The 19,516-nt window shown below is 40.2% G+C and overlaps 1 protein-coding gene across 1 annotated transcript in view; it reads right to left on the bottom strand.

The window, feature by feature from the left end:
* Positions 1-18,880, bottom strand: part of si:ch73-173p19.1 (uncharacterized) — a 156,460-nt gene extending 137,580 nt beyond the window's left edge. Inside the window, exons 1-2 of the mRNA XM_028803868.2 lie at positions 18,690-18,880; positions 1,352-1,458 (exon numbers count right to left, since the gene is read on the bottom strand). Coding sequence (XP_028659701.2) covers positions 1,352-1,458; positions 18,690-18,704 — 122 coding nt within the window. The 5' untranslated portion in view covers positions 18,705-18,880. The remainder of the gene's footprint in view (positions 1-1,351; positions 1,459-18,689) is intronic.
* Between the last annotated feature and the right edge of the window lie 636 nt (positions 18,881-19,516).

Below are 19,516 nucleotides of genomic sequence, written 5' to 3'. Positions count from 1 at the left end.
CGACGTGCTCCCGGGATGAAGAAGAGGACTGTTTGCCCTGACCCAGAAGGAAACGGACTTGTGGGTTGTGCCAGGAACCACTTCCGGGTCAGGGGGTATAAAAGGACTGTGGGAAGCCCAGTACACTGAGCTGAGCTGGGAGGTAGGGTGGCAAAGTGTCTGGGCGAGGAGGTATTGGTATATTGGAGGAGAATTGTGATTTATATGCGAGTGGTGTGGAGAGTGCTTTGTGCACGATTTATTTATAAAATAAATAACATTTATACATTCACCTGGTCATCAGAGTGGTACCTGAGGGTTCAAGAGGTGGACAAAGGGCTTATTTGCTACAATAGTTTTGGGTTGTGGAACAAATCATCCAAGTTTCCATTATTTCTTATGGGGAAATTCACTTTGATATACGAGTGCTTTGGACTACGAGCAGGTTTCCGGAACGAATTATGCTCGCAAACCGAGGTTCCACTGTATTTTTTTCTCACTATTGCTTTGTTTGTCTTCTGTTCTTCTTTTCTTGACAACTGAAGAGTGACTGAAACATGACTTTCTGAGAATAAAACAAAGTGCAATGCAATAAAGTTACAGCTACTGGTTTTTATGTATTAAACATAGACTGAAGTTCTGAATGGATAGCGCATGTTGCAATACACTTCTCAATTGGTTTCTTTTTTTAATTTAACGTTTTAATAAATTTTATATGTTTATGGCTTTGTTATACAGGCATAAAGATGAAGTAAATTTCTTTTCTGGGAGAACAGTGCTGTATAGTATTGATATGACAACACATTTGAATATGCATTCCAAAATATAATAAAAATGCAATTGTCAATTTTTTTTTTGCAAGCCCATACATCTCCACATATCTCCAAAGTCACATCAAAACAAACTTTAGGCCGAAAATCTGTATGCTACTAGATATCCCAGACTTTTAGTTTCTAAAGTTACTCAATTCAAAATTATGGGCATATGTTTCCAGAGTCTAACCAAGTGACACTGAAAATTTTGCAAGAGACAAACTCCATAAGGTCAGCATATTTGATCATATCTATGCTGGACTAGTATAGAATCACCACATACCATATGTTAACTTACATCTTTAGTATACAGGAAGAACAATGAAGTACCCGGGGAAAAAACATGCACCACATAGGGAGATCATGCAAACTTTAAACATACAGCAAACAAGCTGTGATGTAAACCCTGCCTTCAGACTTTCAAAGAGCCAAATTACAAGTTTAAATTACTATAAAAAGATTCAATGGGCCAAACCAAAAAAAGTTTTACATTTTCTTTAATGGCCACAGCAGCTACTGTACATTGGTCACTTCAAGTTGACAAAACCATTTATTCTCACCAGTCAGTAGCTTCAGGTACAGTAAAGTGCCCAGCCTGTAAGGCTTCCTGGATCTGCACATCTGTAAACCCCATCTCAGCCAGGGTGTTGAAAAAACTGCCGATTGTCTGCAAATAAAACAGAAAAGAAAATACTGATTGTCATAAAGTAAAACTCACATTTATATGCTTAGTTCTGCACTTTTTTCTTTTTTTTTTTTTAAAGTAAATGTAGTCGTACCAACATTCATCATTTTCATACAAATACCAAGGTCCACAATGCTTTCTAATGAGAAACATTTAAAGCAAGCAGTAATGTCACACCTGGACAAAGCATATCCAAAAAAGGTTTATAAGTTATGGTTATTTAAAAAAAAAAAAAAAAAAAAAGTAACCTAAACTCTTCAATTATAAAAACACATTTAGCCTTAAACGAACAGAAATAATATTTTACACCTATAAAGAACACAGCATAGCAACCAACTTCACGTTTGCATCAAATCTCCTACAAAAAATAGTAATGTACATCTAAAAGTATTTTATCAGCTACCACTCACTGAGTAAGCAGATGCCAGCTTCACCTTTGTGATGGTCAGTTATTAGTATCTTTATGATGTCATTCACCAAGGGTAGATACGGTTTTCCTTAACTACTTCTTTATAATTTAAATTTGTGTCCCAGTACCATCTTTAAAATGAAACTCACTGACAATGAAAGAACAATTATATGTAAAAGTACAATAAAAAATGTTTGGTATGTTATTTAAACACTACTTACTTTTTATGCCCTTTTGGTAGCTAGGTGTTATTTTGTAATAAGTGTACAGTTTTACTTCAGTGTTGTATAAGTGACTGCACAGCCACATTTTACATACCCATTTCTCTCATCATTAAAGAACCCTAATCAGGAAGATTGCAGGAACTAGCTCTAGATACAGCCACGGTTAACAGCAGTGCATACAACAAACAGACACCTACAGTCACTCAAAAATTGCCAATTTAGAATTAACTGTTAAATCACAGTGTCCAGATAAAACCCATGCAGAATTTATACACTCCTTAGAGATATTGCTAGGGTGGATACTCAAACACAATTCTCTGGATGTTAAAGACAACTGTGCAAGTCACTGCAACAAATTTTAATATCTAACATTTTGTTACTTATACAGTTACCATGGTAGCACTGTCCATAATGTGACAATTTCTCTGGCTTAGTGCCTTTTTTTTTTGGATGGAATTTTATACATTTCATCAATTACATAGAAATAATGGGCATGGTGTTTTTACCCAAGCTTTCACAGTGACAGAACACATTCTCTGCTGAAACAGCAAACAGTGATGGAATGGCACATTATTCAATAAGACTACAGGCATTAAAGGACAACATAAGGGAGGGCTCAAGCAATGCTCAACGAAAGAGTGGGAAGCATGCATTGCATAGGCAGTGGAAGTGCACATCGTGCCAGTGAAGACAGAAGAGAACCACCACTTTGGTTGATAGAATACAATATTAGGGGCCATGAAAGGTCTATAGCCAAGGAAACACAGGAGAGTGTGGAGGCAGCTGGGTAGGCAGCAGGGAAACCGGACTAGCTTGATAGATAACGTGTAATGTTGTGGAAGGCTCCAGGAATTTTAAAAGATATCCTAGCTGGACAGTGCACAGGCCCAGGCTTGAAGGAGGAAGAGCAGAATGACACTGAAAGAAAGCAGGCAGGAGGAAGTCAGAGTTAAGAAGCAGCTCAGGCAGCTTGTGACAACTAGTGGCCATGATAGATTGGTTCTAATTTGGTGTCCTGTTGCAAGAGTAAGATCACAAAAAAGACCACTGGTTGTTTTTTTAAAGCTGCATCATGCTCACAGGTTCATTAAGTCTAGGGTTGGGGGGGATAGGCACTCAACAAGTAGGAGGAAGCAAAGCCAGGTTACAAGAGGTAATGTCAGAATAGGGGGTGCTTTTTCTACTGGAGCAGTGGGCAGATGGTTTGAACCACACTACCAGGTAAACAGGGATAAAAACTTGTGTAGTTACGTTCAGACAGGCTTTGTAGTTTTGTTAATTTTATACAGTAAATTGTTTTTCTAGCTTTACTCATTCTCATGCCTTGTGTCCCTTTTTTAATGAATCAAGTGTGTATACTTTGGCCTCCTTGGCACTTTTCTGGGTAGAAAGGTCAGTGCCACAGGATTCCCTCTTTGGGGCATAACATGAAATATGCATGATTTCTTACTCTTACTTGTACACCAGTATACTTTATTCTATATTCTACTGATATGTTTCAAGTTGCTTGGCATAACCCAAGTCTTTATGCACCCAGTAATTGGTGCACGGTAGGCAAATGCCCTGTGACCAGCTGATTTTTTCTTAGCTGAAGGACTGACCAAAAGACCAGAATTAAGAGAGCAAAGAGGACATACTGAAGTATATGGTATAAGATGCTTAGCTAAGTCCATTAAGCTCTTCCTTGTACTGGTAACCAGTAAAGAGAAGTTAGAATAGGTGTTATGTGCTCAATTTCATTTCTGTTTTGTTTTTTTGTCAAGATTGTAGCTGCAACATTTTGAATATGCTGAAAACTTCTAGTAGCATAACTAGAAAGACCAGAGAAAAGGGCATCACAATAATCAAGTTTAGAAGAAACAAATAGCATGTATTAATGTTTCAGCATCACACAAACATAGACTAGATTCTTGCAATACAGTACTAGTAAAATAAAAAAATGCTGCCTTGGTAAGAGCTTTGACATGAGACTGGAATGTGAGACAAGTATCGAAGATCACTCTAAGATTTTTGATGGTTGAACTTTCAGAAATAGAATAGCCATCAATATTAACACTCAAGCTCTTATACAACTGTCCATATCTGGATGGTCTAACAACCAATAACTCTGTTTAATCAGCATTTAAGGGCAAAAAGTTCATACTCATTCATTTTTTTAAGTTCTGACAGACATGCCTCTAAATTAAGAGGTTGGAAAAGGTCATTTGGCTTTACAGATATATATAGCTATGTATTGTCAGCATTAAAAGTGAAAATTAACACCATATTTACAAATGATGTCACCAAGGAGAAGTATATAGATAAAAATAATCCGTGGAGTACACCCAATTTACACCAGAAAATTGTATTGTTGTAACTTACACATTGAATTCTATTTTGATAAATAACACTGAAACCATGAAAGTACCGGACCCTGAATGCCAATATGGTTCTCCAAGCAGCTTAAAAAGTATGCCATGGTCTATAGCAGGGGTGCCCACACTTTTTCGGCTTGCAAGCTACTATTAAAATGACCAGGTCGAAATGATCTACCTACATTAAAAATGCTTTTATATTATATTTTTTTTTTTTTAAAAATCTCATCCTCCACTGTAGAGGAGTTTTAGGTGAAACAGTGTTGCAACTTTTGATGCGGGTGAATCACCCTCAACATCTTCCCTAAATGGATAGCACTTAAATGTAGTGATTGGCTCAAGTAAAGCTAAGTCTTGAAACCGTCTGTCAAAGTCGGACAGGCAATTTTCAATCTGCTCTGTGTAGCATATGCTGTCAAGTTGCACACACGCCTTCCATTGCGTCTCCAGCTCTGACGCGAGGTTTTGGATGTTCCCCAAATCAAGGCGCTGCAGCTTTAAGGATAGATGTTGCATTTTTCGTTTGAAAGCATTAACTGAGCTAATCATATTGACCACGGAGTTCTCTTTTCCTTGCAGCTGTAAATTAAGCTCATTCAACATGTTGGTCAGATAGGGAAAAAAATGCTAAGTCTAGCGGCCATTGATCCTTATTAAGTTTCTTGAATTCTGCATGTTTAATGACAAGGAGAAACTCCTTTTTTACTCCGGCCAGGGGTCTTGAAATCTCAGCAGGAATTTCACCCTAGCTGTCTGTCTCAATGAAGGCCTCTTATCTCTCCATCTTGGAAGGACTTCTTATGCTTAATGATAGAGTGACTCAACCAGAACCATTCTTCGGTGTGTCTGACTTTGCTATTGAATTCAGCCAACTGAAAAATGACGGCTGTCCGATTAACTGCGATTTTAGTTCCCTCTCCTTTCTCTTTTTCAGATCGCTTCTCGGAAGGAAGTCAGTTTCGTAGTTTTTATGAACAGTTCGAAAGTGCCTTTCCACATTTTTCTTCTTTGGAAGAGCAATGATAGATTGATAGATCAAACGCACTTCGATTGTGACATTGTAAGAAAAAAAATCCTCTTCCAATTCCACATCCAGCCCATACCCTCCCCAAACCAATTTTTTTTTAAAATCCCTTCTTTAGTCGATATAAATTGGAAGGCTAACTAGATCACACCCAGAGTTTTGCAGTAGCTCTCGCGTTTGATCGTGCGTGCGGGATGACCAGTGTGTTAGAAGAAAAGAGATCTCAGACTGGCCGCCCTGTATGTCAATCAAGTGGCAAATGCCATAGGGAGGATATATAGACTAACGGTTAAAAAATATTTTTTTGAATGCAACGCGATCTACCTGCACTACCTAAGCAATCTACCAGTCAATTGAGATCGACATATTGGGCACCCCTGGTCTATAGTGTCAAAAGCTGCAACACTGTCATAAAACTAGAATTAACAATGACCAGTACATCATTAATTATTCTGGTCAAGCAGTTTCTGTTGAATAACAGGACTGAACGCCAAATTGAAATTTGTCAAAAAGATTATGGTCAGACAAGTAGTCATTAAGTTGATCAGCAACAGCCCTTTGAAGTAATTGCAACATAAAAGAACGATTGGAAATTGGTTGATAATTATTCAGAATCTGTGGATATGAGTTAGGTTTATGGTTAACTAAGTACCAGAGAACAGTGAGCCCACCAGACAAGGTAAGCGGTGGAAAGTAAACAGTTCATACCAACCACCAGGTACTTGCATCGATAAAAAACAGCCAACCGAACAACGCAAACCCTTATTCAGGCAACAGTATGCAGTCAGCAATTGCATCAGTCAAAAAAAATTGAGTGATCTTTAACTTATATGGAAAACATTACTTACACCTCTTAATTTTATGAACAGACACTGCAATAACAGAATATACTGCTTTATGTTTAACTGTGGCTGTAGAACAGAGATCAGTAATAGATAAGTGAGTCGGTTTATACGCGTCTTTTGAATTTCACTTTCATAACAAGAAGCCAGTCCTCACAGTTTTACCACTTCATTCCAATCTTACTTAAAATTAAAGCTACAAAGACTATGATATGGTTAGGGCGTCAAACAAAAGCTGCAGACTCAGAAAATGCAACTGAGCTCTGTATTTCACTCTGAGCCATAAAAAACCCATACATTCAATAAAGGATTAAAACTCTTTTGTTCTGGGAAAACTAAAAGATTTCTGAATGAACAGATTGCCGTGTTTTCTTTTTTCATTTTTTTCCCCATCCAGTGTGCTTCAGCTATAGGATTTAGATCTAAATAGCCAAAATGCCAATCTACAAAGAAGGGAAAGGAAAATTAATGTAGCAATATTATCACAACCCTCATTAATTACAGACTTTCTAAAATAAAGCTAATGGTTAATTAGACAATTGAATATATTTTACTACATTTACTGGCTCATCCAAAAATGCCGTCATATTCTCCTGTTGTTTCTTCTATGGATCAAACAACCTGTGTTCAGATCCAGTGCCCATAGAAGTTGTCTGTGTTGAGAGTGGTTCTTCCCATGTCTGTCTGGGTTTTATTCCATGCACTCCAGTTCACTCCAAACACCAGTCCCTTATTTACCCTAAATGTTAACTATAGGATTCAAAATTATCCTTGTAGAAGTGTAGAGTTACGTGTGAGTGGGCCCGGCAATGGATATGTGCACCATCTGCTCATTAAATGTATCCCGTGCTGGCATAAACAGATTAGCATGGCTATTTCTAAAGAAATTTTACATTATGAAGAAACTTAAGGCTTTTGCTAAAACCTATCTTACTTATTAACCTTAATATGTATTTTTGTAAAACACATCAGAAGAGCATTTTATATTTAAATCACATTTGTTTACTTTAACTACCTTGCATCCATCCTGGTCAATGGGTTCTGATTTTGCTAACAGTAGAACAAATCTTGATCGACCTAGTTTAGTGTTATCTGAAAATGGAACAAGCTATGTTTTTAACATTTTTTATGTGGATAATTTAGAAAATAAAATGAGCGGCAGCTACAGTATTGATACCTGAGGGATTTCACTTTTAACAACACTTAATAGATTGATTATAGCGTGAAAAACTATCTACTGCCTTCAGAGTTTCAATCAATTATGTGCCCAACTGCACACTGTTACTTAAATTCCCATTTCTTGTACTTTGACCACTAGCCTCTCATTAAATAGGATATCAAAAGCTCTTAAACACAGAGATATCATTTAAATCCACATATTCAAATGCTTCTGTTGCTTCCACATAATCTTCTTGCAGATTAGTAAAATATGATGACCCTGGCCTAAATCCATTTTGATTAATGCTGAACGGTTATTTGCATTTTTGTTTCTGCTAGAAGTCATTTCTGTGGTAAACATATCACTGCATCAATTATATAGCTGCAATAAACTTATCGTTTATACTCCCGTATAAGTTGAAAAATGTATGCCTTAAAATTCATTCAAAAAAACAGGATCGACTTATCCACGGGGCAACACAATTGTCCATAGAATTTGGGTAATGACATTGTACACTCAACGCTTCACGGTGTTAAGTCACCGGTCATCTGCCGTTTCCCATGGTCTTTGAAATAATTATAAGCCAGCAATACTATTGCTAATTAGCTAGTTTTTTTTCTAATTTCATTAAATAATTCTTTAAACTGTGAAATACTTGAATTTGAGCATTAGCTTTTGCAGGTAAGCTGCAATTAAATTAGGCAAGTACCTGAAGTACAAACTAAAAGGCTGGGAGAAGAAACTTTCCCGCTGCCAACACTCATTGCAAACAATTATGTTATATCCGTAAGAGGTTCAACAGCACCTCAGTGCCCATCGATTAGTTTATTGGCAAAGCCAGCGACGGCATGGATATACCCAAGACTGAAAATTCTGGCTTCAAAGCAGAAGACTTGGTCCCAAAATGAGTTAGCAAATCTGTCATATGGCAATACTTTGGCTTTAAAAGGGAAGAAGACCACTTACAAACTCTGGTAATTTGTAAATCAGGTCAAACAAAGGTCCCTTCTTTGATAGGAAACACAACAAGCCTGTTCCACCATTTGAAACACAGTCATAAAGAGCAGTATGAAGAGTGCTGCTTACAAAAATGTGCAAGCAGCACTGCCAAACTGAAGACAAAATCTGAATGACTAAAAGCAACCATCAATTTCCAAAAGTTTTGAATGCGTGTCACAATCAAAAACAAAATACTCAATTATTCAATTTAAAAACAAAAAACCTTGATAAAAATTCTCAGAATCCATCCCATCATCCTAGAGCTGTATGAGCAGTATTGTCCCCAAAAACATGGAGAGATCGGATAATAAAATAATTCAACTACCAGGCATGAGACTGCATAATATAAATGTAATGAATTATTATTATTATAATCATAAACTGATCTGCTAGAAGGTGAATCATGAAACATATAAGAACAAAAATCTAACATACTGTACTATGGTGTAAAATTCAAAACATCTGTCAAATACTGCACAGGAAGAAAAACTACAGCATGTGTTGCGACGTGCACGCAGCAGTACACATACTGATGCAACAGTGCCTTCACGGCCCGTCACACAGTAGTGAGTCCATCGCCCACAGAAAACTCATCGCTGTGAGAATAAATTCACTCACAGCTCTCCGTGCAGAGTGTCCATCGACCAGGGGACCGATCACCGATACGGGGGGATATTTTAAGTCAGCCAATGACCTGGCACCATTTTCTCTTTGTCCCCTCTCCTCTAGGACAATCTGATCCCAATCATAGGTCCACAGCCACAGGACCAACCTGAGGAGGAGGATTATCAGTGCCTGGTCTAAAGGAGGGAGCCGAAGCGTAATGACTAATGAAGTCACTGCTTGCTTGCTGTGTTTGTGTGTTAGAGAGATGTACCTCCCACTTCAAAAAATAAGCTTCTTGTTAATAAAGCTAATCATTCTGAAGACTGAGACTGAGCCTCATGTTTTTGGGGTGTAAGAGTGACTCACACGTCACATGGTACCAAGTGTAGGGTTCTTGCACCAATAAATTCCCAAAAGAACAGCAACCCCTGGAGCAAAACGAGCCTCAGGCGGCTGCCCCTGCACTGACATGACCCCGGGATGTGCTGCCAAAAATGGCTCCCTCAGATGACCCCAAGTGCTTCCTATTCTGCTTTGAACACACGGCAACACTGATGCACTGGGACAGAGGACCTGGGGCAGCTATTTTGGCCCCATTCTTAACCTGAGAAGCCCTCCAAGCTGTACTAAATCTCCCTCTAGATAGACTCAATGATTATGACCTCTTGAAGCAGCAGATCCTCCTCGGCATAGAGGGGAGTCCACTGGCTAAGGGACGCCAGTTTCGTACATGGAGTATAGATCCAGAGCGTCCTATATGTGCACGGGTCCAAGACACTTTTGAACTTATAGTGGAAAAGCTCACAATTGATGCCATTCTCTCAGGCAAAAATGAAGATCTTTGTGATGAGATAATTCAGAATGACATCCATTCGCTGCTAGATCTATCGCACAGACTGGAAGGAGCCCAAGCCACTTGGAGGCAGAGAGGTCAGTGCGAGCCAGTCATCACAGCCATGGGATCCAGCCGTCTTCTGCATCTCGAACCCACCTCCCTTTGGGGCAACGTCCACCACCAATACTGACCACAGTTTCTTCGGGCATGGAGCAGGCTCACAGAGTCGGTGGGGCAATACCACGCCACCGCCAAGATTCCTCTGGGTGAAACAAACAGAGATGATTTCACTACAATCAACCGGGACATCTGGCTCGAGAATGCAGCATGTTCCCAGCACGGTCCATGGACATCGGACTGGCCCAGGTATGCAGTTCGCAAGCTTCGCCAGAGTTGTTGGCAGATGACAAGTTCAAGATTTCTATTAAGTTGGCCAGACATGAAGTCCTGGCATTGGTGGACTCAGGTAGCGACCTCTGTGTCATCTGTTGGGACTTACTTCAGCAGGTGCACCTGCTGATTCAGTGAACATCCACTGCGTCCATGGGGACGTTAGAACATAGGGGACTATTCTCCTCCCGATTAAGTTTAAAGGGAAGAACTTTAAAGTTTGGACTGCTATATCAGACACTGGCTTCTCTTATACAAAAGCGGAATTCCCTGTTCTCCAGGGTCTTGGAAACCTGCAAAACAGTCTCTCCTCCATACTAGATAGGGAAGGTCTTGAAGCCGATGATGTTACTCAGGGTGTTGGACTAGAAATTGAACCTGAGGTAGCCAGCGAGGCCAATGAAGGATCCTTGCAGGAAGACTCAAGAGAACTGCAGGACTGTATACCTACTACAGGTCCTGAGGAAGCTGCACCCGTGGACAGGCAAAGTGCTGCATCAGGGTCAGGGGGAAGAGAGTTAGCATACCTGCAGCATGCGGACAACAGCTTAGACTTAGACTGCATTCAAACAAGCTCACATCGCGTGTGACTCCTATTACGAAGAAAGACCCGAACTTTAAAACACCTCACTTTTTGGTTAAAGATGGGTTCTAGTATTGAGTGATATTTGATTACGGGGGGAACGGACGGCTTGAACAGTTAGGAAACAGTGTTGAAGATTGCTCAGTTATGTTTTTTTTTTGGGGGGGGGGGGCATCTTGGCACAGGAAAAACAAAAGAGCACATTTCAAAACAGTTTTATTGGCTGAATATGGGCCAAAATGTGAAACAATACTGTAAGGCCTGCCCCAACTGTCAAAAAGTTTCTGCCCACAAACTCGCTAGGACACCCCTGGTACCGATGTCTATTCTCAACGTCCCCTTTAAGAGGGTGGGAATGGATATTGTTGGTCCGCTCCCCAAGAGTAAAAACGGCTTTCAGTATATGCTCGTGTTAGTTGATTACGCCACAAGGTACCCAGAAGTAGCCGTGCTGCGACATGCAGATGCATGGCCTGTTGCAAAAGCACTCACAGAAATGTTTACGCATATTGGCATCCCTCGCGAGATTTATGCTGATCAGGGGACACCCTTTATGTCTCACATCATGAAGCAGCTATGTGAAAGTTTTACAATTAAACAGCTACACTCCACGGTTTATCATCCACAAACGAATGGCCTGACTGAACAATTTAATAAGACTCTAAAGCGGATAACTGAATGAGTCACCCATGACAACCCGACCTCATGGGATACTACTGTATAGTACCCTTTCTCCTGTTTGCTATTCATGAATTTCCACAGGCATCTAAGGCATTAAGCCCTTTCGAATTGTTCTTTGGGTGGCAACCGCATGGCATATTAAGACATTTTTCAGGGAGAGTTGACAGGGACTCATGCAACACGTCCAGCGGGTAGGTTTGTCGATTGAGTTGTGTCGCTGCAGGAACAGATGGAACATCTGCAGAGTGAGCAGGAGGCGCAGAAATGTGACTATGACAGAACGAGTAAAACTATGCAAGACCAAGAAGGGAGATCAGGTACTGGTGTTAATTCCATCAGACCCACATAAACTTCGTGCTGACTGGTTGGGTCCAGTAATTATCAAAGAGCATGTGTCCCCTGTGAATTATAAAGTCTGGATACCAGGGAGGCGGAAGCCCATACAACTTTTGCATATTAACTTGATGAGAGTGGCATGAACCGCGCAAGGTGATGATCACATCCACAGCAGTCCCTCAGGTGGAAGTCTGTATTGGCAAGGATTTAACTGACACTCAGGAAGCTGAACTACTAACACTGATCGGGAGGAACTCAGACGTGTTTTCGGCCACACCTGGCCAAACAGAAATGGTGGAACACATTACATGTGCCCCCATATCATCTTCCGGAGAACACGCAAAAGCGAATGAAGTCCTATCATGCTTGTCTCGAAGTCGGATGGTTTGGTTTGGTTTTGTATTGATTTTAGACGACTAAATAAGGTTTCCAGGTTTTATGCCAACCCGATGCCCAGCGTGGACGACTTGTTGGAGAAACTTGCACAAGTCTCGTATATTTCCACTCTGGAGCTCACAAAGGGCTACTGGCCGGTGCTCTTGGAGCAATCCAGTTGCGAGAAAACCGTCTTCGCCACCCCAAACAGACTGCTTCAATTTACCAGACTCCCCATCAGTCTTCATGGGGTACCGCTGACATTTCAGCGGATGATGGACCAGATTCCATGTCCCTATTCAGCGTATCCGGGTGTGTATCTTGATGATGTGGTCATTTTCATTAACAATTGGAAGTCTCACCTTGATCGCTAATGTCAGAGACAAATTATCTAGATTTTTCCATGGGGAATGGCCCGATTAGACCACAGATAGACAAGGTGGAGAAGATGCTTGCGTTACCCTCATCCTACCACACAACATCAAGTTCGTGCGTTCCTCAGGATCGCGGGCTACTACTACAGACGGTTCAATCACAATTTTGCACATCACTCACTGACCTAATAAAGGGCAGGAAAAATCACAATGTTTTTTGGGCAGATGTCTGTGAGAGTGCCTTCATGGACCTGAAGGCCGCTTTACCCTCATTCTCGGTTCTGCGTAATCCCGATTTTTAGAAGGATTTTGTTTTGCAAACAGATGCAAGCGCTTTTGGTTTGGGGGTGGTGCTCTTGCAATGTTTCAAGAGGAAGGAACACCTCATGACATTTCTCACCAGGAAACTGTTACCCAGTGAACATAATTACTTAACCATTGAGAAAGTGTGTTTAGCAATTAAGTGGGATGTTAAAGCCCTCTGCTACTACCTCTGGGGTCGACGGTTCACCCTGGTAACTGACCATACCCCACACCAGTGGTTTTATCGACAGAAGGACATGAATGCCCGCCTCACTCGATGGTTTCTTAGCTTGCAGCTTATCAACTTCGATGTGTACCACCAGCCTGGCTCTGCGCAAGTGAATGCAGATGTCCTCTCACGCCTAGCCAAACCCGATCGGCGGGCCGCTTTGCTCACACTTATGTGTCCGAAGCTAGGGGAAGGGATGTGATGTGCACGAAGCCCTACCACACTACACATCCTGCTGCAACAGTTCCTTTGCAGCCCCGTCACATAGTAGAGCGTCCATTCGCCATAGAAAACATCACCGCGACAACAAGTTCGCTCACAGCTCTCCACACAGAACATCCGTCGGCCAGGGGACCAATCACCGATACTTGGGGGGAGATATTGTAATTTGGTCAATGACCTGGCCCACTTTCTCTTCATCCCCTCTCCTCCAGGACGATCTGATCCCAATCATGGGTGCGTAGCTGCAGAGTTTACCTGAAGAGGAGGATTATCAGTGCCTGGTTTGAAGGAGGAAGCCAAGGCGGAATAACTAATGAAGTCACTGCTTGCTTGCTGTGTTTGTGTGTTATAGAGTGGTAGCTCCCGCTTCAATAAATATGCTTGCTGTTCCTGTTCGAGTTTTTTAATAAATTCTGAAGACTGACACTCAGCCTCGTGTTTTGGGGTGTAAGACAAGTGACTCACACCTAGCAGGTTCTGTCACATATTGCACAAAAATACAAAAACTAACATTTTTAAACAAATTACTAGCTTAAAGTTATGTTCAATACTGCACAATGATAATCAGGAAAAAAAAATTAAAATTATAAAATTACACTGAGGAAACTTCAAGTTGTGTCACAGAAATACTGGTCTATCCACAGCATCTGGCTTCAGAACAGCATGGTTACATGTTACAACATTTCCTCTGGTGGAAATGTACTTCTTGTGTTTTGCACCACTCAAGCAGATTTACATCATCATCATCATCATCATCATCCACCTCAGGTATCATCAAGTCGCTCTCGATGTCTTTGTCAATGGCAATATCCACAGTTGTCTTCTCTGAATTCCTGTGTTGTTTTTTTTTTTTTGTTTTATTAATATAGCTGCCTTGTGTCCTCCCCTACTCCAACTTCTGAGAACATAGGGACAGGATGGAGTAGGGCAAGGAGTTGGGGATCTGTACAAGTATTTTAAATAATGAAAGCCAAAACAAAAATGTGTGATTTGGAATCGAGGACCCCCCAACCAAGACTGCTTCCAGAATAAAACATGCCTGATAAGCATATGCTTCTAACATAAATAAAAAAAAAACTAATTCAAATGAATTACATAACTCATTCAAACAGATTAATAATTGATTCAAACCGGTTTTTTTCTTTTTTTTTTGCCCAACATCTACAGGGCTCCGTACCAGATCAATTTCACTTAAATTGCATTTTATTGAGGAACCCAAACTACTCACCAACTGCAATATGAAGCCTATATCCAAAACAAGGAAGTCTCTTCCAGTTGTTAATCCGTAGTGCATAGCCAATGTTAGTAGCCCCACAGTCTGTTGTCATGCAAACCATGCCATCTTCTCCCACCAACCATAACGCTAGAGAACCTATCAGACCTTATGCAATGATGTCGCCTGTGTGGTCTTCTGGGAAGCAGGATGATCACAATCCGTACCTTTGCAGTTGCCAAGTTTTGTCAATGAAATACACCGAGTAGGCAAAAGTTAGGCTTGGATATTCGGCTTGATCATAAATCTGTTATTGTGCCAAAATGTGAAACCATCAGTTTGTGTGTCAGGGTTTGGCAGCATGAATCACACAATTTAGGCAGAGCTGTTTGGCTGAAATATTTTCAGCTAGGCAGTGCGTATCTTGGGTCTAAAGCAGGGGTCTTCAACTCCAGTCCTGGAGAGCTACTGTGGCTGCAAGTTTGGTAACTCTTTTCTTAATTAGTGACCAGTTTTTGCTGCTAATTAACTATTTCCCTTTATTTTGATTGACTTTTCTTTAGACTCTGACTGCTGAACCGATTCTTTTTTCCTTAAACGGCACCTAAGTGAGCCAACAGATGACCAACGAAGTTGGGGCCTCAAACTCCAATCTTCATTCAGTTTCTTAACTTGAAGCCAGTTCTCGCTGAGAATTAAACCAGTTATTTAACTCCATGGTGCTCATTCTGCCATGGCAGACATTTCCAAAACTGTTGACTTTATTTTTTAAGAGCGCTGTCAAAATGTTTTGTGGACCTGAGCAGATCAACATTACTGAGGCCTTCAACTTTCTTTATTTTCAGTTATCGTGTGATGGATGCAGGTTGTTGTTTATGTGTTGGTTCATTTAGTGTCTTAATATTGTTTGGTTGCTAATTAAGGGAAAAAAATTAAGGGGCTTCAGTCTTAAGTTGTGCATCAATTAAAATTAAGGCAAAGAGTTAATTAGCTGCAAAATCTGGTCACTAATTAAGAAACGATGAGAATGAAAATCTGCAGCCACAGTAGTTCTCCAGGACTGGAGTTGGAGACCCCTGTTCTAAAGTATTCAAAAGTTGTTTGAAACCATTCCTCTTAACCACCAGAACTGGCACCATATCTTTTGCAATGTAATTGGTGATAGTGTTTGTTATGTCAAGCCATCTGTTGCTTTTCTTGTCACATGGCACATTTTTGCAGAATGATTCAGCTAAAGTTTGAAGAGGGTATTTTTGTGCTTGTACCTCTAGTGATTTAGACCTGTGGTGGCCAGCTGACTTCTGAACCTTTCGTATTTTTCATATTCTGTGCAGTGGTTAGTTCAACAAGTGAGTTGTCAAGTTGTCTTTAAAGGCAACCAGTTTCCGAAAATAGTTTGCAAATTGCAACATCAGTCTTTTCAAAGCCAAACCATCTCCATGCGAGTGAGAATGATCCACATATTGCAATTAAATCTAATAATGTAGAGTGCAAAGACAGTTTTATCCCCTGGTGCCGTTTGCTCACTCATTTTTAGGCATCTATGCTAGTTTAACCTGTGTTGTGAAGAGTGCGCACACCTATGCGCTTGCTTTGCTGTCTTTTCCGGTTCTCCTGTGGTGGTGATCTGCACCACCACCACCTGATCAAGGTACCATGCTGCCCCCCTGCGTTTATGAATTAAATGGCAGGTGTCCCAGATGTCCACATAACAATCATGATCTAATTGATCCATGTGAAACCTGTAAACCATGAAGACTGTTTTAGATAGTCTATGTTAAGAAGAATGCCCAGGGTGCGCTGGGCGGTCTTTTGGCCTTGGAACCCCTGCTGATTTTGTATTATTTCTCCTGCGTATCTGGAGTTTTTTTGTTGTTGTTGTTGTTGTTGTTCTTGGTCCTCCAGGCCATTCAACCTTACCTTTTCTTTTTTAATACAGTGTATAATATTATCGCCTAAGCTCGTTTATGTTTTATAAGTTCCTTTTTATTTTTTGTAAAGCACTTTGAGCTACACTGCTTGTATGAAAATGCGCTATATAAATAAATGATGTTGTTGATGTATTTGAGTACATGCAGTAGTCTGTTCTGATAGGTTACGTGAGACAGTAAATGCGTGGACTCTCAAGGTGTGTTTTTGATTGTTTTTTGCAAAGTGAGAGACATACTTGATCCTTTCAGCTTGCACCTTGTTAAACAACTATAATATGGCAGAAGATACTGATGGCACACGCCTACCTCAAAGAGATCAAAGATATGTACTTTCACATATACTGAAAGAGCACAGTGAAATTTTTGTGCCACAGTTGCACTGATGTATATGTGTAAGTTGTGGTATGTAAACACAAGACATCAGACAGACGATCTTCTCTTCAGTTTGAGGTCCAAAATAACCATAGTCATTCTTAGCTGCTGCATTCTACAGATTGTACTTTCAGGGGAGCGCTCACTGGTTGTCAGATCTCATGCACACAGAGTCTAATCCGTTACTACAGACAAAAAACAAACTCATTTAATTGCGTAGGAGAGAGTCAGAGACTAGCTGGAGTAAGTCACTGAGCACATCAAATTACATGACTGGTCCTCATGGGAGCATGTCACTGACTGCCTCAGACTTAATATCTATGTAAATGAAGGCTATAACTGAAAATTACTGGAAAAAGTCACATAATGTGATACAGCCTAAAGTCATTTACAAAGCAACCATTAATGGCACTGGATGTAAATACTAGCAACCCATGCACAAATAACACACACCCTCCAAAAACAATAAATATAAAAAAGCTAAAGATTCTGCAGTATCTGCAGTACACCAATTACTTGAAGAAAAAGGTTAATGTTGAAGAAGAATAATGAATAAATGTGGATCAGCAGTAACTAGAATATCCGTATTCACCCTGAAATCAGGGTGAATTCAGATGTTGAGCATTGTGTCAGACATGCTAGAAGATATTACTGAAATATTTAGCCTTCCTGGAGAAGTGTGAACCTTTAAGAAATGTGTAAAAAAAACTTTAAGGTATGTATACAGGATCAGTTTTCATTTAAAGTCACCTACTACAGCAGACCTGTATTTTTATACAGTGGAAATGTCATAAGAGCTTACTACCAAAAGAAAGCACAGTTAAAGAAATAACTCTTTAAAATAACCCAGCATTTTTCTTTTAGAAGCACATCTAATTCTGGGTGAACTTTTATCTGTCCAGGCCAGCCACAACTAAACTAAGATACGCTGTTTCCTTTTTATTAAATTTTAAAAAACACTGCTTCAAGGTACGACGTATTCCCGTTTGTCTGGCTCTAATGACGTGCCACAGGGGTTCTTTGGTTTATATATATATATATATATATATATATATATATATATATATATATATATATATATATATATATATATATATACTGTATTCTGAACGAACTGATTTTTGACAATATTACTGAATCAACACAGTTAAAAGATGTGCACAGCAATTTTAATTTTCTTAAAGTACAAGCGTATTAATTTGCACAGTTGGAAAAAGCTATAAAGCAAGTCACCTAACTGGAACCAATCCATCTTGTTCTCAGACTAAAACAAAGAAGCATGTTTTTGAACTCAAGCACAAAATGCATTGCGTCATCTATCTATCCATTTATCTATTCGGCAAAAAGCAATTTGGAAAAGCAAACTTTTTTAACCTAAGGGACCGCAGTGCAAAAAACGGTAAATATTAACATAGGTACTAATACTAATATGTCCAAGTACACCAAATTTTACATTTCAAACTGAATTAACGAGAAAACAACTGAACTCAAACTTCATCAGTTAACAGTTGGGTTTAAAAAAAATGTCGTTAGTCGGCTACGTGAAAAGTAACTGGTTTCGATTTTCTTATGGCATACGTTCTGGGAGTGTAAATATATACTTGACTATTTATTTAACGAGCACAGCTGCGGGACGATATCCCACGCGAACACGGGGCAGTAATACAAGGCCTGCAGCGAAACACGAAATCCGGTGGTTGTAACTCATGACATTAACCTGATTAACTCCACCTACACATAACGCACACTTACCTGAGAAGATTCCATAGTTGAAGTCACTGCAGTTTCTCTCCGAAGCTTTCCAAAAAGTTAAAAGGGACCGAGAAGTCAAATGACATTAACCTCACACAACACGCACTCCAACCCGGGTCCCTGAAAACAAGTAGCAGTTTGTTTTCACTCTCGTTTACTCCGCCCCTCGCTACTGTTCCTGGTCGGCCCCCACAGACTGATACGCTGCTCGCTCATTAGCCTCGCCCCCACCCAATCAACGGAAGAAAGGCTGTAGCCAAGCCTTCCTAGCGAAACTTGCATAACTCTGCTGTCTCATAGGCTGCGCAGAGAAAAACTCCTCCCTTGATGGGAAGAGTCCAAATTTTGGTACGCCCTCAAAACAAGTGTCAGGTGTTTACCGGGAGGGGGTGGGGAATACCTCACGTAGTTTGCTTAAACTGAGTACGCTGACCCTCGCTGAAGTTTTCCGAGTTTTTCAATCGTGGTTCAATCGGTTGACCTAACAGTATATGTCGTTAACTTAAAAAGTGTTAACCAATCCACAATAATTAGCGTACTCGTAATTTATAAGCAGACCCGAGACGAGTGCATCTAACATGACTCAGAATTAGAGGGAGGAGCGCGGGGGTGTTTTGAGCAGATGAAAAAGAAATGATAAATTCAGTTGAATGAATCTGTAATAACATAGGAAGCAAATGTGTCCACCATTAAGAAATCGAGGAAGGCTCCCTGGCAAAATACGGCGTACCGTTTAAATGCCTAAGTATATCGTGATTCTGAATCTGTGAATTGCATAATTAAATGTTACTGGTGTTATTCGGATTAAAAAGTATCAAAAGGTTAAA

The sequence above is a fragment of the Erpetoichthys calabaricus genome, chromosome 6 (assembly GCF_900747795.2).
Source record: "Erpetoichthys calabaricus chromosome 6, fErpCal1.3, whole genome shotgun sequence".
Classification (NCBI taxonomy): domain Eukaryota; kingdom Metazoa; phylum Chordata; class Cladistia; order Polypteriformes; family Polypteridae; genus Erpetoichthys; species Erpetoichthys calabaricus.
The sequence above is the reverse complement of the archived record's forward strand: the minus strand, read 5'-3'. Positions and strand labels throughout refer to the sequence as shown.